This window comes from Prinia subflava, chromosome 34 (assembly GCF_021018805.1).
Source record: "Prinia subflava isolate CZ2003 ecotype Zambia chromosome 34, Cam_Psub_1.2, whole genome shotgun sequence".
Classification (NCBI taxonomy): Eukaryota; Metazoa; Chordata; class Aves; order Passeriformes; family Cisticolidae; genus Prinia; species Prinia subflava.
Genome location: NC_086280.1, coordinates 119,830 through 140,768, shown reverse-complemented (window position 1 = coordinate 140,768; position 20,939 = coordinate 119,830). Strand labels below are relative to the sequence as shown.

General features: G+C 47.1%; 1 protein-coding gene across 1 annotated transcript; it reads left to right on the top strand.

Annotated features, from left to right (window-relative positions):
• Nucleotides 1–9,839: 9,839 nt before the first annotated feature.
• On the top strand, nt 9,840–18,063 carry HOXC13 (homeobox C13). The gene is made up of 2 exons (XM_063421017.1): nt 9,840–10,801; nt 16,699–18,063. Exons 1-2 carry the CDS (start codon nt 10,141–10,143, stop codon nt 16,953–16,955), a joined length of 918 nt encoding a protein of 305 aa, XP_063277087.1. The 5' UTR covers nt 9,840–10,140; the 3' UTR covers nt 16,956–18,063.
• The last annotated feature ends 2,876 nt before the right edge of the window (nt 18,064–20,939 follow it).

Genomic DNA, 20,939 nt, shown 5'->3' with positions numbered 1-20,939 from the left:
TTTATTCCCGATTTTTTAAACGGGAGTCTCCGGATTTTGGGAGGAGCGCCCGAGGTTCCCAAAGCCCCCTGAGGAGGGATCCCAACATTCCAGGAAAAGCCGAATATTCACCCCAAAATTCCCGGGGATGGAGCGCAGGGAGGCGGCGGGAACGGGAGGGGGGGCCGGAATCCCGGTCCGGGATGGAATTTTTGGGAATCCAGGGAAAAATCCGGGATCGCGCCAGGATCAACCCAAATTTTGGAGTCGGAATAAATTCCAAAACAACCAAAAGTCCCCAAAACCCGATTTGGAATCTCAGGAGGGACTCTGGGATTTTTTCCGGGTTTTTTTTAAGGAAAAAAAATCTTCGTTTCCTCCTAAATTTTCCCGTCAAAGGTGGGGAGAGAAGAGGGAAAAACCGGGAAGAAAAAAACCGGGAATTGGGCAGGGAGGGCGAGAAGGATCGAGGAGGATCCCGGGGTGTCCCAGTAACCAAAACGCGGCGTTTTTCCAGGAAAAAAAAGAGGAATTTGGGGCTCGGGAATGCTCCGAGTTCAGGCGCTGGAATTATCCTGGAAATCTCTTCCCATTCCCGCCCGCCCCGCGCTCTTTTCCTGCCTTTTTATCCCAAATTTTCCCGTCATTTTTGAATTATAATCCCGATTTTCCCTCCTAGGAAAGCCCCGGGAGGATCCGGGATCGGCTCTTCCCACAAAAAACCCAAAAAACTTTTTAAAAAATCGATTTTAAAAGCCTGGGGAAAAGAAAGGGAAAAGCCGGGAATAGAAATGGAAAATCAGAATGAAGTCTGGAGGGAAAAATTCCCTGCCCTAAAGAAATTATCCCTAAAGAAATGAAAATATCGCCAAAGAAATGAAATTATCCCTAAAGAAATGAAATTATCCCTAAAGAAACTATCCCTGAATAAATTATCCCTAAAGAAATTAAATTATCCCTGAAATAAATCATCCCTGAAGAAAACATCCCTAAAAAATTCAATTATCCCTAAATAAATTGGATTATCCCTAAATAAATTGGATTATCCCTAAATAAATGATCCCTGCTCCAAGCCCGGCGTTGAGAAGGAAAGAAATTCCCGAAATTAATCGGGATTTCAATTAGCTGGGAATTAACGGAGTTTGGATCCCAAATTGGAATTCCCCGAGGGAAAAGCAGAGGAAAAAATTCTGGGAAAGGAAACAGAGGAGGAATTTGGAGTTGAAGTCGGCGCCTTTCGCGTCCTCCTGGAAAATCCCCAATTTCCGGGCATTCCCAAGGGGTTTTTAAGCGGAATTTTTCATTTTTGGGGCTTTTCTCCCCCTCTTCCCAAAACTTTTCCATGGTTTTTGTCAAGGAGAAAAAAAAAGGATTTTTTTTCTCCCCTTCCAGCCACCCTCAAAATCCTCCCCAGAATTCCCAAATCCAGGAAAAACCGGGCAGAACACCCCAAAAAGGCGATTTAACCCTAAATCCCTGCGGGGAAAATTCAATTTATCCCTCAAATATCCCTCTGGATCCAAAAAAGCGGAAAAAGAGGGAAAAAATCGCCTTGGAATTCCCTCTTGGAAAGAATTCCCGAGGGAATGAGGAGCCCCCGGGGCGATTCGCGGGATTTGAGGGAGGAATTTGGGTCCAAAATCTTCATTTTCGGTCAAATTTTCCTTAAAAAACCAACCCCAAATCTTCTCATTCCAGGAGCTTTTCCATGAAGAAAAATCCCTTTGGAAGAACCTCGAAATTCCCAATAATTCCCGAGCTGCGCTGGAAAAAAAGCGGGAATTATTCGGGGGGATTGGGGGAGAATATTTTTTTTTAATAATTTTTTTTAATGGGAAAAAAAGAAGGAATTTTAGCGGGAAAATTTTGGAGTCGGAAAAAGGATCCAGGCCGCTGCTCATGGATTTCTTTGGGAGCCGGGAATGCTGATAATTGGTAATTAATTAATAAAAATAACACAAAAGGGAATTAATTTAATTACAGATAATAAGAATAAATGTATAAAAAATAATTAAAATTCACGATATCCAAGGAATCCGGTTTTCCCGGGATTTTCGGCCGCCTTTTCCCAAGGAAAAGGAGGAAAAAGAGGGATCTCAAGGCGGGATTAATTACGGGAAGAATTAATTTAGGGGGGAATTAAGCACCCAGGGAAAATCCATTTATTTCCATGGAAAATCCCCCTTTTTCCATGAAAATCTCTTTTATCCGCGGAATTCCCGCTCGGTTTGGTTCGGACACTCGGGAGCGGGATCTCCGTTTTTGGGGATGTTTTTAGATCCCCAAATTCTGATGATTTGCGGGGGTAAAATTCCATTTCCTAGGCTGATTTTCCCCAAAATTTCCCGATTTTCCCTCGTTTTTCCAGGTGCTGGTGCCAGAAATGAGGGAAAGGACGGGGGAAAATGGGATAAAACTGGTTCCAAATGGGAAAATCATGGAATTTTCCCCCTGGAAACGACTCCAGGGGATCCCAGAGTTGCATTTTTATGTGAAAAACTGGGATTTTTTGGAGGTCCCGGTGCAATTCCCGAGCGCAGCCCGGAATTCCCGATTTTCCTCCTCAGAATTCCTCACCCCGGGAATGAACCCGCTGGAAAATTCGGGAATAATCGGGAATAATCCGGGAATTCCGGCCCGAAAATCCTCGCGGACCCTGCGCGCTCATCAGTGCGGGGATCATTAATGAGGGGATCATTAATGAGGGGATCATTAATGAGGGGATCATTAATGAGGGGATCATTAATTACCAATGACCGAAGCGCTCCCGCGGGCTCCGAGCGCGGAATTCCCGCGATTTGCGGCTTTTCCAGGGAAATTTCGGGAGCGGCCCTTGGGGACAGGGGGGTGGCCCTGGCCCTGTCGCTGTCCCCTCCTGTCCCTGCTCCTGTCCCATCCCTGTCCCTCAGGGGTGTCCTTGTCGCCATCCCTGTCCCTGTCCCTGTGGGGTTCCTTGTCCCTGCCACTGTCCCTTGTCCCTTGTGTGTCCCTTGTGGGTTCCTGTCCCCTCCTGTCCCCTCCTGTCCCCTCCTGTCCCTCTGGCAGTGTCCCTGTCACTTGGCCCTGGCCCTCGGACGTTCCTGGGGGTGTCCTTGTCCCATCTCTGTCCCTGTGTCCCCATCCCTGTCCCCATCCCTGTCCCCTCCCGTCCCCTTCTGTCCCTCTCCTTCTTGTGTCCCTGGGAGTGTCCCTTGTCCCTTGTGGGTCCCTATGGGGGTCCCTGTCCCTGTCCCTGTCCCTGTCCCCGTCCCCGTCCCTGTCCCCTGTCCCCTGTCCCCTGTCCCCTGTCCCCTGTCCCCTGTCCCCTGTCCCTGTCCCCTGTCCCCGTCCCCGTCCCCGTCCTTGGGGTGTCCTTGAGCCTCGGGGGTTCCTTGTCCCTGTCACTGTCCCTTGTCCCTTGTGGGCCCCTCTGGGGGGTCCCTGTCCCTCTTGGTCCCTGTCACTCGTGTGTCCCCTTCCCTTGGTGTCCCTGTCCCTGTCCCTTGTAGGTTCCTGTCCCTGGGGGTGTCCTTGTCCCTCGTGTGTGCCTGTCCTTTGTCCCTGTCCCTGTCCCCTCCCTGTCCCTGTCCCCTGTTCACTGTCCCCTGTCCCCTGTCCCTGTCCCTGTCCCCTCCTGTCCCCATCCCTGTCCCTGTCCCTCTGTCCCTCTGTCCCTGTCCCCTCCTGTCCCTGTCCCTGTCCCTGTCCCTGTCCCTGTCCCTGTCCCTGTCCCTGTCCCCTCCTGTCCCTGTCCCCTGTCCCTGTCCCTCTGTCCCTGTCCCTGTCCCTTGTCCCTGTCCCTGTCCCCTGTTCACTGTCCCCTGTCCCTGTCCCCTCTCCCTCTGTCCCTGTCCCTGTCCCTTGTCCCTGTCCCTGTCCCCTGTTCACTGTCCCCTGTCCCTGTCCCTGTCCCTTGTCCCTGTCCCTGTCCCCTCCTGTCCCTGCTTTTGGGGCTTCTCCTGCCTTTCCCCCTCGCTCCTGCCCATCGACAATTTCAATTTATTGAACGTTCCAAAAACCCCAAATTCGGGCAATTCCCGCCGGTTTCAGTTCACCCTGTGCCCCTGGGAATCCAAAACTCCTCTAAAATGGGAATAAAATGGGATAATCCCTCCCAGGACGGAACCGTTTGGGCATCAGGTGGAGAAAAAAGGGAATTTTTTGTGGGGAAACCGCCTGGAATATTCCAGTCTCTCATGATCGGCTCCGGATAAATTTTTTGGGGGAAAAAAGGGAATTTTTGGCCACTGGGATGGGATCAATCCCTGTCTTAAACCTGGAGAAGGAGGAGAAAACATTCCCGGGGTGGATCCATCCCAAATAAAACCACAATAAACCAAAAAAACCCCAACAAAACAAAAAACAGTGCTCCGAGAAAGGAATAGATTCCATTTATTAACAAATTCAATTTAAATAAGGAAACAAATTCAATTTAAATAAGGAAACAAATTCAATTTAAATAAGGATTAAAATCAATTTAAATAAGGATTAAAATCAATTTAAATAACAACATAAACTCGGTTTAAGTAAGAAAACAACTTCAATTTAAATCAGAAAATAAATTCGGTTTAAATAAGAAAACAAACTCGATTTAAATAAGAAACAAACCCGATATAAATAAAATTAAGTCAAATAAAATAAGGAAAACACTTAATTTAAATAAAATTAATTCAATTTAAATAAGAAACAAACTCAATTTAAATGAGAAGAATTCGGTTCAAAGGGGGAATAAAACCCGCTGGAATTTCCCGGGAAAAGGAGAATTCCAGGGCCGAATTCCCGGTGACCAAACGGCCGCGATTCGCTCCGGCCTTAACTTGGAATTGAACTTGGACGTGCGCGGGCCCCGCCAGCGCCGCCGGGATTTTCTTTGTCTGGAATTTCGGCGGAAAATCCCGGGAAATTGTGGCGATAATAACAATAATTATAACAATAATTATAAGAATGATTAGAGCGGGGAACTGCCGGGAGCTGGGGCTGGGGAAAGGGGGAAAAAAGGGAATAAAAACGGGGGGGAAAAGGGGAAAAAAGGGAAAAGAAAAAAGGGAGGAAAGGGGAATAAAAAGGGGGGAAAGGGGAAAAAAGGAGAAAGGAAAAAGGGAAAAAAAAGGAAAAAGGGAATAAAAAGAGGGAAAAGGGGGAAAAGGAGAAAGAAAAAAAAGGGAAAAAGAAGAATAATAAAGGGAGAAAAGAGAATAAAAAAGGGGGGAAAGGGGAATAAAAAGGGGGGAAGGCAAAAAAAAGGAGAAAGAAAAAAAAAAGGGGAAAAGGGAATAAAAAGAGGGAAAAGGGGGGAAAAAGGAGAAAGGAACAAAAGGGGGAAAGGAGAATAATAAAAGGAGAAAAGAGAATAAAAAAGGGGGAAAAGGAGGGAAAAGGGGAAAGAAAAAAGGGGAAAAATAAAAATGGAATAAAAATGGGAAAAAAAGGGAAAAGAAGGAGGGAAAGGGAATTTTAAAAGGAGGGGAAACGGGGAAAAAGAATAAAAAGGGACTAAAAACGGGAGGGGAAGGAAAAAAAGTGATTTTTCTGCTCATAAAAGCGGTGCCGGTGGGAGAAGAGGAAGAAAAGGATGCGGGATTTTGGGAATTGCTGGAAAAGCTCCTGAAATCGAGGTATTTATCCCCAATTTTCAGCTTTGGGAAGGGTTTAAATCGGGAGGGGAAAAGGGAATTGAGGCGCGGGGTTGGGAATTTGCGCCTGGAGCTGCCTGGAAAAGCGGAATTTATTTATTTCAATTTGAAATGGATGTTTTTGTTTATTTATTCAATTGGGATAAAAGCCTGGCGTTGCTGGAATAACCCTTTGTATTGATGTGTTTGTATCTTGAATTTCGTGGATTTTCCACCTCCAGGGGCAGGAAAAATGCGGGAAAATGCGAGGAAAACTCCCCCAAATCCTCCAAATTTGGGGATCAACCCCTCCCCGAGCCGGGCTGGGGATGAAAAACTAAAAAATAGGGAAAAAATGGGAGAAAAAAAAAAAGAACCCGAGGGGGATCTGAGGGAAACGGGCTGAGGGAAAGGAGAAAAATGAAACAAAAGGAAAGAAATTGAGGGGAAATTTGGATTTTTAGAGGGTTTTGAGTGGGGTTTCTTTGGGATTTTGGGGGAAAAATGGAATTTAATCTGCTTTTCCCCAGATTTTCCCGGAATGGCTGAGGTAGAAATGAGGTTGAGGTTTGGCCTGAGGAATGAATTCAGCTCGGACGAGGTGGAGTCGCTTTTTTATCCTTAAAAAATCCAAAAGCCCGGATTTTTTTTTGGGAAAAAAGGTGAGTTTGGGGGTTTTATTTATCCCAAATATTTGGGACAAAGCCTGGCAAAACTCGGCTTGGATTTCTCGGCTGCGATTGGGTGGAAAATTCCCGAAATTTGGATTCCAGAGGGAAAATCCTCTCGGAGTTTGAATTTCCCTGAGGGCTCAAAGAAAAATAAAAATTAAAATTCTGACTTTGTTCCTCTCCCTCCTTTCCAAAAAATTAAAAATAATGGAAAATCCTTTTCTTTCCCGAGCGAGGGGAAGATTTTCCTTCCCGAAAAAATTCCAGCCTTGGGGATTTTCCTTGGAATGGGAAGAGCCAAAAATTCCCATTTTTTCCCTCAGGGAAGGGTTGGATCGAGGAGTTTTGGGTTTTGGTTTTTTCCCTTCATTTCAGGACACGAATCAAGGGGGAAAGAGGAAAACAAAGGGAAAAGGGATCCGCAGATTTCCAGGGAATTCTCCGGGAATAATTCCATTTAAATGGGAAAATTCCATTTTTCCTTTGTTCCCATCCAGCCTTTTTAAATCTCTTTTTAAATCTCTTTTTTAATCTCTCTTTTTCTACATTTCGAGGATAAAATTCCTCTTTCCCGTAAAATTCCAGGGCCGATCCCTTTTCCCGGGATGGGAATTTTGGCCTGGAAAAGCCGCGCTCGATTTGAGCTCCCCGGGATTTACCCCGGAGGGGCTCGGCCGCGATTTGGGGCAAAATTCCCTTTTTTTGGGCCATTTCCCCTGGAATATCTCCCGCTTTTCCTAAAGGGAATTTATGGACAACCTCAAATCTCCGCCTGCGGCCGCCTCCACCTGCAAAAATCGGGCTCAAACCTGAATTTTTTTGGTTTTTTTAAAGGAAAAACTGGGAATAAACACCTGAAATAAAAGGGAGGAAAGCGGGAAAATTCCTTAAATCCCCAAGGCGGCAGCGCTGGGGAGAAAATATCGGGAAAAAGTGGAAAGCGCGAGGATAAATGGAAAATTTCCCCCTGTATGGATTTGGAAATAAATCAGATTTCTCTCTCTTTTTTTTCATATAGGGATGAAAAACGAGGAAAAAAAATTTAAAATCTGATTTTTTATTTTTTTCCCCCGATCCCGGGATGTGATTTCAGGAAAAAAAGGGAAAAAGGAAGGAACCGGAGCCGTTCTGGGATTCGGGAGAGGAAAATTCCGCTTTTTTCTGCTCGGTTGTTGTGGAAGGAGAAAAATCCATTTTAAAAAACCCAAAACCTTTTCCAGGAGGGATGAGGGATGAGGAAAAAAAGGAATTTTCCCGAAATTCCTCAATTTGAAGAAACCACGCCGGGAATTCCGCGCTTTATCCCAGAAACCCCTGAACCTCGGCAGCGTCGGATTTTGGGTTAAATCCCCGGGATTTGCTCCCATTCCCGATTTTGGAGCTTTTTGGGTCTCCTTTTCCCAATTTATTTTTTATTTGGGGTCCCTCCCATCCCCGGCGCCCTCGGAGCCCCGAAAGGGCCCGAATTTCCCTAAAACCCCGATTTTTTTTAGGGAATTCCGCATTTTTCGGCCCCGAAGGCTCCTTTGTTCAGCCTCTCCCGGGAATTCCCAAATGCGATTTTCCTCCTCTTTCACCTCCACAAAAATGCGATTTTCCCCTCTTTTCCTTCCATTTCATCTTTCCCTCTCCTTTCCCCCATTTTTCCTTCCTTTCCTCTCCTTTTTTCCCATTTTCCTTTGTTTTTCTCCCATTTCCCTCTCGGGTTTTTCCCCTTTTTTCCCCTCCTTTTCTCCCCTTCCCCTGCCCAAACCCCGGAATTCCCAAACCCGATTTTCCAGGATATTTCCCTGGAATGCAAAGCGGGAACCCCTCATCCCAAACCACCCAAATTCAGCGTTAATTTGAATTTTTTCTCCCATTTTTGGCTCTCCCCTCCTCGCCCGGGCCCTTCCCGGCTTTTCCCGCTCCGTCCCAGCTTTTTCCCATAAATCTCGGGAATTTTTAACGCTGGGTCCCGGACGTGCTGCCCAATGTTCAGCACTCCATAAAAATTAAAGGCGAAAAAAAAAAAGAAAGGAAAGAAAATTAAAGAAAGCCGCGGGGTCGGGGGAGGGGCGCGTTTGGGTTGAATTTGGGATTTTTTTTCCATGTGGAGCTCGGGAATTTTCCTGCAGGACGCTCCGAGCACAAAGGAATTCCCGGCTTTTCTTGGAATTCTTTTTAATTATATTTTTTGTTGCGTTTTTTGGTTTCATTTATTGATGGTTTTTATCCCCCGTTGGTTTTTATTCCATTTCTTTTATTCCATGGCTTTCACTCCTTTGTTTTTATTCCATTTTCTTCCATCCCGTGCTCTTTTCTCCCCATTTTTTCCCATTTCTTCACCTTTTCATCCCTTTCCCCCCCATTTCATTCCCTCCCCGCCATTTTTTCCCGTTTAATTCAATTTTCCCCCCGTTTCATCCCATCCCGAGCCCCTTCTCCCTAATTCCTTCCATTATTTTCCCGTTTTATTCCCTTTTTTGCCCATTTCATCCCATTTTCTCCATTTTATTCCCATTTTTTTCCCCTTTTCCCGCCCTTCCCGACCCTTTCATCCCAAATCCCGGGAATTTTCCCTTTTCCCCTTGAACTTGGGACGCACCGAATTCCCCAGTTCCCTTCTCCCGGATTTTTTTAGGGTTTTATTTTTCCCTTTTCCAGGTTTTTTTCCCGTTGGGATGAGGGGGGAATCCCGGGAAAGGGGCGGCCCCTCCCCAGCGGGACCGGGGCGGATTTTGGGGGAATTTTTGGCTTTTTAGGGGCACACGAGGCGTGGGGGGGTCTGAACCAGGGACGCGCTGAGGACAAAAATCCCGAAAAAAACCACATTTTCCCCGTTTCCCCCCCGATTTCCATGGATTTTTGGGGTCCCTCCCGGTGGTTCCGAGCCCCCCGCGAGCTCCCCTCCCAAATTTCCCCGTTTTTCCCCCAATTCCGTGGCAGCCGGGCATTCATTCCCGTTTTCCCGTCCATCCCCCCAGTTCCACATCCCGGAATTCTTTCCCGTTTTTCCATCAATTCCCCCCAAATTCCGCGCTGAGTCCCCTCGCTTCACCCCCGGGGGCGGAAGGGGGAAAATCCAATTTTTTTTGAGGAAACCCCCAATTCTTCGGGAATCCGGCAGGAAAATCGAGGTGGGGGCACTTGGGGTGGAGCTTTCCTTGTTTTTTAATGGATTTTTGGGAAGGGGGGAGCGCCCGGAGACGCGAAAAAAGCCTGAAAAACCCTCAACAGGTCCAAAAAAACCTTAAAAGAAATAAAAATTTTAGAAAAATATTAAAAATAAAAATAATTTTTAAAAATTAACAGTGATTTCCTAAAGTTTTGCTAACATTTAAAATAACTAAAAATCACGAAAAATCATTAAAAATCATGAAAAATAATTTTAAATTCATTGAAAATAATTGAAAATAATTGAAAATAATTCTTCAAAATTAAAAATAATTTAAAATATTTTAAAATAATTTAAAATAAACCCGGGGGAGGGTGGATTTTTATCCCTCCCCCCCTTGGCAGGGGTTCCGCGTTTCCCTTTGGAATATCGCGGAAAACCGGGAATGGGGGGGGGGGGGGAATGGCGGGAGGGGGGAACAGCGCGCGGGGGGAGGGGGGAGTGGGCGTGTCCTCGGCGCCGTCAGCCAATCAGAACGCGGGGATGCGCGGAGGGGGCGTGGCCCGGAGTTGTAAAAGGGGCGTGGCCTGCGCGGGTTTCTCAATGGAGCGGCGGCGGCCGGCGCGCGGCGCATGCGCGGTCGGGGCGGCGATGGCGGGGGGGTCCCGGGGCGCGGCGCGGAGCTGCCCCCGCCGCCAGCACCGGAGCGGGAGGAGCGGCGAGCCCGGGGCCGCCACTGCAGCGGGAGGAGGCGGCAGAGCGAGGACGGCGGCGGGAGGAGGCGGCGGCGGCGCGGAATGACATGACGGCGCCGCTCGGGCTGCCCCCGCGCTGGCCCGACGCGCTCGGCTGCCGCTGCGAGGACGCGCCGCGGGAGAAAGCGCGCATGGAGAGCCTGGGCCACTGCCGGGAGAGCCTGGGCCACTGCCGGGAGAGCCTGGGCCACTGCCGGGAGAGCCTGGGCCACTGCCGGGAGATGCTGCCCCACGCCGGGCTGGCCGCCCCGCCCGCCGCCCCGGCCGCCGAGGGCGCGGCGTTCGCGGAGCTCTCGGGCGCGGAGCAGCCCCGGCAGTGCCCGTCGGGCTCGCTGGGCTACGGCTACCCCCCCTTCGCGCCGGGCTACTACGGCTGCCGCCTGAACCTGCCGCAGAAGCCCTGCGGGGGCTACCACGCTGCGGACAAGTTCGCCGAGGCCGGGGGCTCGCTGGCGGGCGAGGAGCTGCCGCCGCGGGCCAAGGAGTTCGCCTTCTACCCCGGCTTCCCCGGCTCGTACCAGGCCGTGCCCGGCTACTTGGACGTGTCGGTGGTGCCGGCGCTGGGCGCGCACCCCGAGCCGCGGCACGAGGCTTTGCTTCCCATGGAAGGATACCAGCCCTGGGCGCTGCCCAACGCCTGGGACGGGCAGGTTTACTGCTCCAAGGAGCAATCGCAGTCCGCGCACCTCTGGAAGTCGCCGTTCCCAGGTAGGAGCCGGCAGCGCGGCCGCGGCTGGCGGGGTCTGCTCGGGGTGCGCTTATCCCGTGTGTCCCTTTTATTGAATTTATCCCATTTATCCCACCTATCCCGCATTTCCCGTGTGTTCCGTATATTCCATACACTCCACATATCCGGATCGATTCCGTGTATCCCATCCATCCCAATGATCCCGTCCATCCAAATCATCCCATCTATTCTGCATTTCCCGTCTATTCCATATATCCGGACACATTCCCTATATTCCATATATCCGGATCTATTCCCTGTATCCGGATAGATCCCCGATATCCGGATATATTTACCCCATATATTCAATATATCTATCCCATCTATTCCACATTTCACCTATATTCCATTTATCCTGATCCATTCCCTATATCCGGATACATTTATCCCATATATTCAATATACCCATCCCATCTATCCCAATTATCCCATCTATTCCACATTTCCCCTATATTCCATATATCCTGATCCATTCCCTATATCCGGATGTATTTATCCCATATATTCAATATACCCATCCCATCTATTCCATGCATTCCATATGTCCGGATCCATTCCATATATCTGGATGCATCTATCCCATATATCCCGTCCATCCCACCTATCCCATATATCCAGGTAGGTTCATTCCGTATAATTCCATATACTCCGGATATCCGGATGTGTTCCCTATACCCCATCTACTCCATATATCCGGATTTATTCCAAATATATTCCATATACCATATTTACTCCATGGATCCCCTATATCCGGGTATATTTATTCCATGTATTCCATGTATCCCATATATCCAGGTGTATTTATTCCATCTATTCCATATATCCAGCTATATTTATTCCATATTTCTACGTATTCCGTATACCCAGGTACATTTTTTCCACATATCCCATCTCTCCGGGTGCCTTTATTCCATGTATTCCGTGTCTCCCACATACCTGGATATGTTTATTCCACGTATTCCATATACCCAGGTACATTTTTTCCGTGTATTCCGTGTGTTCCATCTCTCCGGGTACATTTATTCTGTGTATCCCATACATCTGGATAGATTTATTCCATGTATCCCATATATCCGGGTATATTTATTCCATTATTCCATGTATCCCACATATCCGGGAACATTTATTCCATATATCCTATCTCCCCAGGTATATTTATTCCGTGTATCCCATATATCTGGATAGATTTATTCCATATATTCCCCGTACCCCGTGTCTCCGGGTACATTTATTTCGTTTTTATTTCCTTTATTCCCTGTATCCCGGGTACATTTATTCCCTTTATTCCCCGTCTCTCCCGGTCCATTTATTCCCTTTTTATTCCCTTTATCCCCTGTATCCCAAGTCCATTTATTCCCTTTATCCCCTGTATCCCGGGTCCATTTATTCACTTTTTATTCCCATTATTCCCTGTATCCCATATATCCGGGTACATTTATTCCATATATTCCATATATCCCATATATTCGGGTACATTTATTCCCTTTCTATTCTCTTTATTCCCTGTATCCCATATATCCGGGTACATTTATTCCATATATCCCATATATCCGGGTACATTTATTCCATTTTTATTCCTTTATTCCCTGTCTCCCGTCTTTCCGGATACATTTATTCCCTTTTTATTCCATTTTTATTCCCTTTTTCCCTCTATTCCCGGTCTCGGGCCCGCTCCGTGTATTCCGGGCGGCCGCGCCAGCCCCGGCCGGGTAATTAGAGGGGAGCGCGGCTCAGGAATGCTCGGAGCGGGCGATGTGCACGGGCACGCCCGGCGGGCGCGGCCCCGAGCGCGGCTCGTCCCGATCCCGATCCTGCCCTTCCTCCCGGAGCCAGCCCGGATCCAAAACTCCGCGGTAATTCCTAAATCCTGCCCTTTCTCCCGGAGCAATCTCGGATCCAAATCCTGCCCTTCCTCCCGGAGCCAGCCCGGATCCAAAACTCCGCTCTAATTCCTAAATCCTGCCCTTTCTCCCGGAGCCAGCCCGGATCCAAATCCTGCCCTTTCTCCTGGAGCAATCTCGGATCCAAATCCTGCCCTTCTTCCCGGAGCCAGCCCGGTTCCAAAACTCCGCGCTAATTCCTAAATCCTGCTCTATCTGCTGGAATAATCCCCGATCCAAACCCCGCGCTCATTCCCCGATCCTGCCCTTTCTGCTGGAGCCAGCCTGGATCCAAATCCTGCCCTTTCTCCTGGAATAATCCCCGATCCAAACCCCGCATTCATTCCCCGATCCTGCCCTTTCTCCTGGAGCCAGACTCCGCGCTAATTCCTAAATCCTGCCCTTTCTGCTGGAGCCAGCCTGGATCCAAATCCTGCCCTTTCTCCTGGAATAATCCCCGATCCAAACCCCGCGTTCATTCCCCGATCCTGCCCTTTCTCCTGGAGCAATCTCGGATCCAAATCCTGCCCTTTCTCCCGGAGCCAGCCCGGATCCAAAACCCCGCGCTCATTCCCGGATCCTGCTCTCTCTGCTGGAGCCATCTCCAATCCAAATCCTGCCCTTTCTCCTGCAACAATTCCCAATCCAAAACCCCGCGTTAATTCCTAAATCCTGCTTTTTCTCCTGGAGCCATCCCGGCCCCAAACCCCGCTCTAATTCATAAATCCTGCCCTTCCTCCCGGAGCCAGCCCGGATCCAAAACTCCGCGCTAATTCCTAAATCCTGCCCTTTCTGCTGGAGCCATCCCGGCCCCAAATCCTGCTCTTTCTCCTGGAATAATCCCCAATCCAAACCCCGCATTCATTCCCGAATCCTGCCCTTTCTCCTGGAGCCATCCCGGCCCCAAACCCCCCTTAAATTCCCGATTTTTCCCCTTTTTCCGCCTCTCCTCTCACCTCGGGAGTTTCTCCGCGCTCCCTCCCTGCCCGCAGATCTCCAAATAAAATGTGGGGGCAAAGAAATGAAAATAATCCCCAAAAGGACACGGGGACAGCCGGGGACGGTCGGGGGTGGGCGCTAAATCAGCTCCCAATTAGCGCAATTAAGAGCAGAGGTGTCAAGTGACAAACGCGAGAGGAGGGAAGGAGGCGCAGAGGGGAGGGAAGAGCCCGAAAAGGGAAAAAGGCCCCAAAATTCCCCCTCTGGAAGCCTCGAAATCCCGGGAGCCGCTCCTCCCAAAACCCCGAATAATCGGGTTTATTTGATTAATGATCAATTTGATCGGGTTTATTGCAACGGGCCGGGCTGGGGAGAAGCCGGGGAGTCGCGTTATTTGGGGTTTTGGAGCGGATCCCTTTATTTCCCCTTTCTAGGGAGCAAAATTCGGATTTTCGGGGAATTTGGGGACGGCAGGAAGGGGAATTCGGCCTTGGTGCGTGCGGGGGGGGTTTGGTTTTGGGGGGTTCTGCTGGATTTAGGGGAGCCCTCTCCGCTCTGCGACCCCAAAAAGGAGCTCCTGACCCCCCAAACCTCCCCAATTAACGCCTGGGCCCTAATTAGGACCCTCCCAAAACCCTGCGAGGGCTCCCCAAATTCCGGAGGGAGCTTCGCCCCAGAACAGGGCCGGGGGTGTCCCCAAATCCCCCCCGATCCCGGAGCGCTCCCCCTTCCCCAGCGCCCCCAAAGATCTGCAGGAGAGGGGGGAAAATTTGGATTATTTTGGGGTTTGGGGGCTCCTCTGGGCGCTCCGGGCGGGGTTTTTGGGGGGCTGCTCACCCCAGATTTTCTGCTGCGGGAAAAGAAAAAGGCGACGGGAGGAGGGAAAAAAAAAAAAAGGGGGAGAAACTGGAAATTTTGCCCAAAAATGTGAGGTTTGAGGCGCCTTTGATGCGCCTCGGAGGCTTTGAGGGCGGGTGCTGCTCCTTCATCCGCGGCCAAGGAAAGCAGGGAATTATCCCGGAATTTAATTCCCATTATCCGGGATATCATCGCCATCAGCCCGCGCCTCTGCCCGCCTTTCCCCCCTTTTTCCCCGTTTTCCCCACTTTTCCCCCTCTTTTCCCCCCTTTCCTCCTTTTTTCCTGTTTCCACCTCTTTCCCACCCATTTTCCCCCCCTTCTCCCCGTTTTCCATCGTTTTCTCCCTCTTTCTCTCCCCTTTCTTTCCCCACCTTCCCCCCTCTTTTACCCCCCTACTTTTGCCCTTTTCACCCCATTTTATCCCCATTTCCCCCCTCAGAACGCTCCAGTTCCCCTCCCCCTCATTTCATTTTGCCATATCCCGATTTTTATCCAAATCCATTTCAATCCGCTCGGAATTTAACCCGCTTTCCTCCCATTATTTCCATTTTTTATCTCTTTCCCCCCTCTCCAACCCCATTTTCTCTCACTCTAACCCCATTTTCTCTCACTCTAACCCCATTTTCTCTCACTCCAACCCCATTTTCTCTCCCTTTTACCCATTTCCCCCCTCTGTAACCCCATTTTCTCTCACTCCAACCCCATTTTTTCCCCCATTTTACCCCATTCTCTCCATTCTAACCCCATTCTCCAGCACTCTAACCCCATTTTCTCTAACATTACCCCATTTCCCCCTCTCTAACCCTGTTTTTTCTCCCTCTAACCCCATTTTCTTTCACTTTTAACCCCTTTTCCACCCTCCCTAACCCCATTTCTCCCCTCCTTAACCCCATTCCCCCCTCTCTAACCCCATTTTCTCTCACCTTTGCCCATTTTCCGCCTCCTAATTCTAACCCCAACCTGTTCCGCCGGGGCCACAAGAAGCGCGTTCCCTCTCTCTAACCCCATTTTCTCTCACTCTAACCCCATTTTCCCCGCACTCTAACCCCATTTTCTCTCACTCTAACCCCATTTTCCCGCACTCTAACCCCATTTTCCCCGCACTCTAACCCCATTTTCCCGCACTCTAACCCCATTTTCTCTCACTCTAACCCCATTTTCTCTCACTCTAACCCCATTTTCTCTCACTCTAACACCATTTCCCCCACTCTAATTCAATTTTCTCTCACTTTTACCCAATTTCCCCCATTCTAACCCCAATTTCCCGCCCCCAGACGTGGTCCCGCTGCAGCCCGAGCCCAGCCCGTTCGGCTGGGACCGCAAGAAGCGCGTTCCCCACAATTTCCCCCCTGTCTAACCCCATTTTCACTAACATTACCCCATTTTGTCTCACTTTAATTCAATTTTCTCTCACTCTAAGCCCATTTTCTCTCACTTTCTCTCACTTTTACCCAATTTCCCGCATTCTAACCCCATTTTCCCGCCCCCAGACGTGGTCCCGCTGCAGCCCGAGCCCAGCCCGTTCCCCTGGGACCGCAAGAAACGCGTTCCCCTCACTCTAACTCCATTCTCTCCACTCTAATTCAGTTTTCTCTCACTCTAAGCCCATTTTCTCTCACTTTTGCCCAATTTTCCCCATTCTAACCCCATTTTCCCGCCCCCAGACGTGGTCCCGCTGCAGCCCGGGCCCAGCCCGTTCCACCAGGGCTGCAAGAAACGCGTTCCCTCATTCTAACCCCATTTTCTCTCACTTTAATTCAATTTTTTCTCACTCTAAGCCCATTTTCTCTCACTTTTACCCAATTTCCCCCATTCTAACCCCAATTTCCCCCCTCCAGACGTGGTCCCGCTGCAGCCCGAGCCCAGCCCGTTCCCCTGGGACCGCAAGAAACGCGTTCCCCTCACTCTAACTCCATTCTCTCCACTCTAATTCAGTTTTCTCTCACTCTACCCCCCATTTTCTCACTCTTTTACCCAATTTCCCCTATTCTAACCCCAATTTCCCGCCCCCAGACGTGGTCCCGCTGCAGCCCGAGCCCAGCCCGTTCCGCCGGGGCCGCAAGAAACGCGTTCCCCACATTTTCCCCCCTCTCTAACCCCATTTTCACTAACATTACCCCATTTTCTCTCACTTTAATTCAATTTTTTCTCACTTTTACCCATTTTCCCCGCACTCTAACCCCATTTTCCCGCCCCCAGACGTGGTCCCGCTGCAGCCCGAGCCCAGCCCGTTCCGCCGGGGCCGCAAGAAGCGCGTTCCCTACTCCAAGGCGCAGCTGAAGGAGCTGGAGAAGGAGTACGGCGCCAGTAAATTCATCACCAAGGAGAAGCGGCGGCGCATCGCGGCCGCCACGGCGCTGTCCGAGCGCCAGGTCACAATCTGGTTCCAGAACCGCCGCGTCAAGGAGAAAAAGGTGGTGAGCAAGGGCAAGGCCGGACACCTGCACAACACCTGAAAAAACGGGAAAAAACGGTGAAAAAATGAGAAAAAACGGTGGGAAAATGAGAAAAAACGGTGAGACAAGGCCAATAAAAAGACAAAAAAAATGGGTGGAAAAAAGACCCCAAAAAAGGCCAAAAGAAGACCAAAAAAAAAAAAAAAGAAAAAAGAAAAAAAAACCTTAAAAAAGGCAAAAACAAGGTGAAAAAAGTCCCCGAAAAAGGCCGGAAAAAGCCCCCCAAAAAGGCCGAAAAAAGACAAAAAAGAGGCCAAAAGAAGACAAAAAAAGGCAAAAAAATACCCACTAAAAAGGCCAAAATATAAAAAATACAAAAAAGGCGAAAAAAAGGCTAAAAACGGCTAAAAAATTAAAAAAGGGGAAAAAAAGGCAAAAGACAGAAAATAAAAGTACCACACACAGAAATAAAGAAAAAAAAAATCCCCCCACAAAAACCGCAAGAAAAAGGGAAGGCAGAAGCGTTAAAATTCAGTTAAAATTCAGTTAAAATTCAGTATTTATCCTCGCACCGCCGGGACTCTGCGGAGTTATTTAAAGAGAATTATGCTTAAAAATAAAATTAATAATGAAAAAAAAAATTAAAAATTTCCGACTTCTCCGAATCTCCAAAGCTTGGAAACGCCAGCGCGGGTTTGAGGTTAAAATTCACTTTTTATCCTCGCGCCGCCGGGACGCTGCTCAGTTATTTAAAGAGAATTATTCTTAATTATATATATATATATATATGGAAAAAAAACCGACCCCATTGCCCCGAAACCTCCGAAATGCCGGCGAGGATTTGAGGGGGTTTTGTTCCTTTTTTTTTTTTCCCTCCCGGTCAAAAAAACAAACAAAAAATTCCCAGGATTTTGGGAAAAAACCAAATTCCGACCCCAAAACCCCCAAAATACCAGCGCGGATTTGAGGGGGTTTTGTTCCTTCCCCTCCCGGACAAGAAGAATTCCCAGGATTTTGGAAAAAAACCAAATTCCGACCCCAAAACCTCGAGAATTCCCAGGATTTTGGGGATCCGTGGATGTTTCGCAGAGGAAAAAAGGAAAAAAGGACAACTGGACTGACCCTTGAGCGGAGCGCGCGGTGAGAGCAGGAAATTCCCGATTTTCCCCCCTTTTTTCCTCCTTTTTTTCCCTTTTTTCCCCCTTTTTTCCCCCTTCCCCCCCTTTTTTTCCTTTTTCCCCCTTTTTTCCCCTTTTTTCCCCCTTTTCCCCCCCTTTTCCCCCCCTTTTCCCCCCCTTTTTCCCCCCCTTTTTCCCCCCTTTTTCCCCCCTTTTTCCCCCCTTTTTTCCCCCCTTTTTTCCCCCTTTTTTCCCCTTTTTCCCCCTTTTTCCCCCTTTTTTCCCCCTTTTTCCCCCTTTTTCCCCTTTTTCCCCCCTTTTTCCCCTTTTCCCCCTTTTTTTCCCTTTTTTTTCCCTTTTTTTCCCGTTATCCCGGAGCTCGGACGGACAAAAAAAAAAAAAGGAGGAAAAACAACAAAAATCCCCAAAAACGCCTCGGGTGAAAAATCCGGGGTTTGGTGAAGGAATCCCCAACCCGGAGGTTTCGGGATTTTTGGGGGGATTTTTGGGAATTTTGGGGATTTTTTTCCCGCCAGTTTTCCTCGGGACAAGCGGAATTTTGGGGGATTTCGTGGAATTTCGGGGAATTTTCCCCTCCGTGTTTGCTCGGGACAAGCGGAATTTCCTGCGCCGGATTTTGGGGGGATTTCGGGGGATTTCGGGGCTCTCTTCGTGCTCCGCAGCGTTCCTTGGAGGTGTAAAAAAAAAAAAAAAAAGCGATTTTGGGTTTGGTCGTTCGGGTTTTTTTCTGTTCGTCTGTTCGGGTTTTTATTTTTAATTTGAATTTTAATTTTATTGGAGTTGTCCTGTCCGTGTCGCAGCTCGTGGTGTCTTTGTACCATTCCTTGGAAATAAATCGCTTTTTTTTTTTTTTTTTTTTCTTTTTTTCGTCGTTGTTTTGCCTGGAGGACAAAAACGACAAAAAACAACAAAAAATAACAAAATTTTCTCTGTTTGTGCGCCTTTTTCATGCCCCGGCCGCAATTCCAGGGAAAAAGGGGAAAAAGCAGAAAAATTGGGGGAAAAGTGGAAAATGGAAGGGTGGGAAGGGGAGAAAATAAACGGGAGGGGTGAAGGGAGAGCTTTAAAATCGGATTTTTCTTGAATTTGGGGTTTATTTGTTTATTTTATTGAATATATTTTATTTAATTTTAATTAAATACATTTTACATAATTTTAATTGAATATATTTTATTTAATTTTAATTGAGTACATTTTACTTAATTTTAATTGAATATATTTTATTTATTTTAATTGAGTACATTTTACTTAATTTTAATTGAATATATTTTATTTAATTTTAATTGAGTACATTTTACATAATTTAATTGAATATATTTTATTTAATTTTAATTGAGTACATTTTACATAATTTTAATTGAATATATTTTATTTAATTTTAATTGAATACATTTTACTTATTCGATTTTTATTGAATCCGTCTTATTTGATTTTTATTGAACATGTTTATTTTATTTTGTTATTATTTCATCTGTTTTTATTTAATGGTCTGCTTTTATTGAATTTTTTTATTGAATCTCTTTCCACTTAGGATCTTTTCACTGAATTTAATTCAATTGATCTATTTTAATTTGATATATTTGTGTTTAACCGCATTTTCATCCAATGTATTTTGATTTGGTAAACTTTAATATGTTTTTATTTCATGTTTTTATTTCATATATTTTTATTTCACTTCGTTTTTCCTTAATCTAAATTTTATTGAATTTTTCTCTCTCTTTCTCTTTATTTTTTCCTTCCTTGGACCCGCCCGAGGGAGGGGAAAAGGGGCCAAAAATGGGTTAAAAATCCAAATTTTCTCCGGCTTCAATTTGCCCGGAGAGAGGCAAAAATCCGGGTGGAAATGGGGGAAAAATGGGAATTTTGGAGGCTGCGAAAACGCTCGCGAGGGTGGCAAAATATTGCATTTAATACCGATTTAATATCTATTTATTGCAGATTTAATACAGGTTTAATATCTATTTATTGCAGATTTATAGAGGTTTATTATCTATTTATTACATCTTTAATATCCCTTTAATATCCCTTTAATATCTCTTTAATATCTCTTTAATATCTCTTTATTATTTATTTCTATATTTCTTCAAGGCGCGTGGATAGAACTCTGAATATTCCCTTTTTTTTTAGGATTTCGGGGTGGATATTTCCATTTTTTCCCAGATTTTGTGTTCGGATTTGGGGCAGGGGAGGGGCGGAATTCCAAAAATTCGGATTTTGGGGCGCTCTGGGTTTTTATTTTTGGGTTTTTTCCCCTTAAATCCCGCCCTAAGTAGAAAAATCCGTCAGGATTTGAGAGGGAATTTGAGAAATATTTGGGATAAATACAGAAATTTACAGATAAATGAGAGAAATGTGGTGATTTCTAGAAATAGGTGATAAAAATATTTAAATTTATCGGGATTTGTCAATGCCTGGGGGAGAAATTCTCAATATTTCGCTAAAAAAGGTGTGGAAAATCCCATTTATTTGGGAATGCGGGGATGGAGGAACCCCGCACCCAAAATCCCAAATGAACCCCAAAAATCGACCCCGAAATCCCAAAAATCAACCCTGAAATCCCAAAAATCGACCCCGAAATCCCAAAAATCAACCCTGAAATCCCAAAAATCGACCCCGAAATCCCAAAAATCAAAGCCAAGGATCCCAAAATTCACCTCCAAACCCCAATAATCCCAAAATAAACCCAAATAACCCCCAAATAACCCCAAATTAAATCAAAATAACCTCAGCCCCAAATTAAATCAAAATAACCTCAAAATAAACCCAAATAACTCCAAAATAATCCCAAAATAAATCCAAAATAAACCCAAAATAAATCCAAAATAACCCCCAAATCAACCCTAATCCCAAAAGAAATAAACCCAAAATAAACCCAAATATTCCCCAGATCAACCCAAAATCCCCA

Excerpts from the sequence above, each read along its gene's own strand:
- HOXC13 (XM_063421017.1), top strand. The coding sequence starts at position 10,141 with ATGACGGCGCCGCTCGGGCTGCCCCCGCGCTGGCCCGACGCGCTCGGC. Across the intron at positions 10,802-16,698 it reads CTGGAAGTCGCCGTTCCCAG|ACGTGGTCCCGCTGCAGCCC; the intron begins GTAGGAGCCGGC and ends TCCCGCCCCCAG.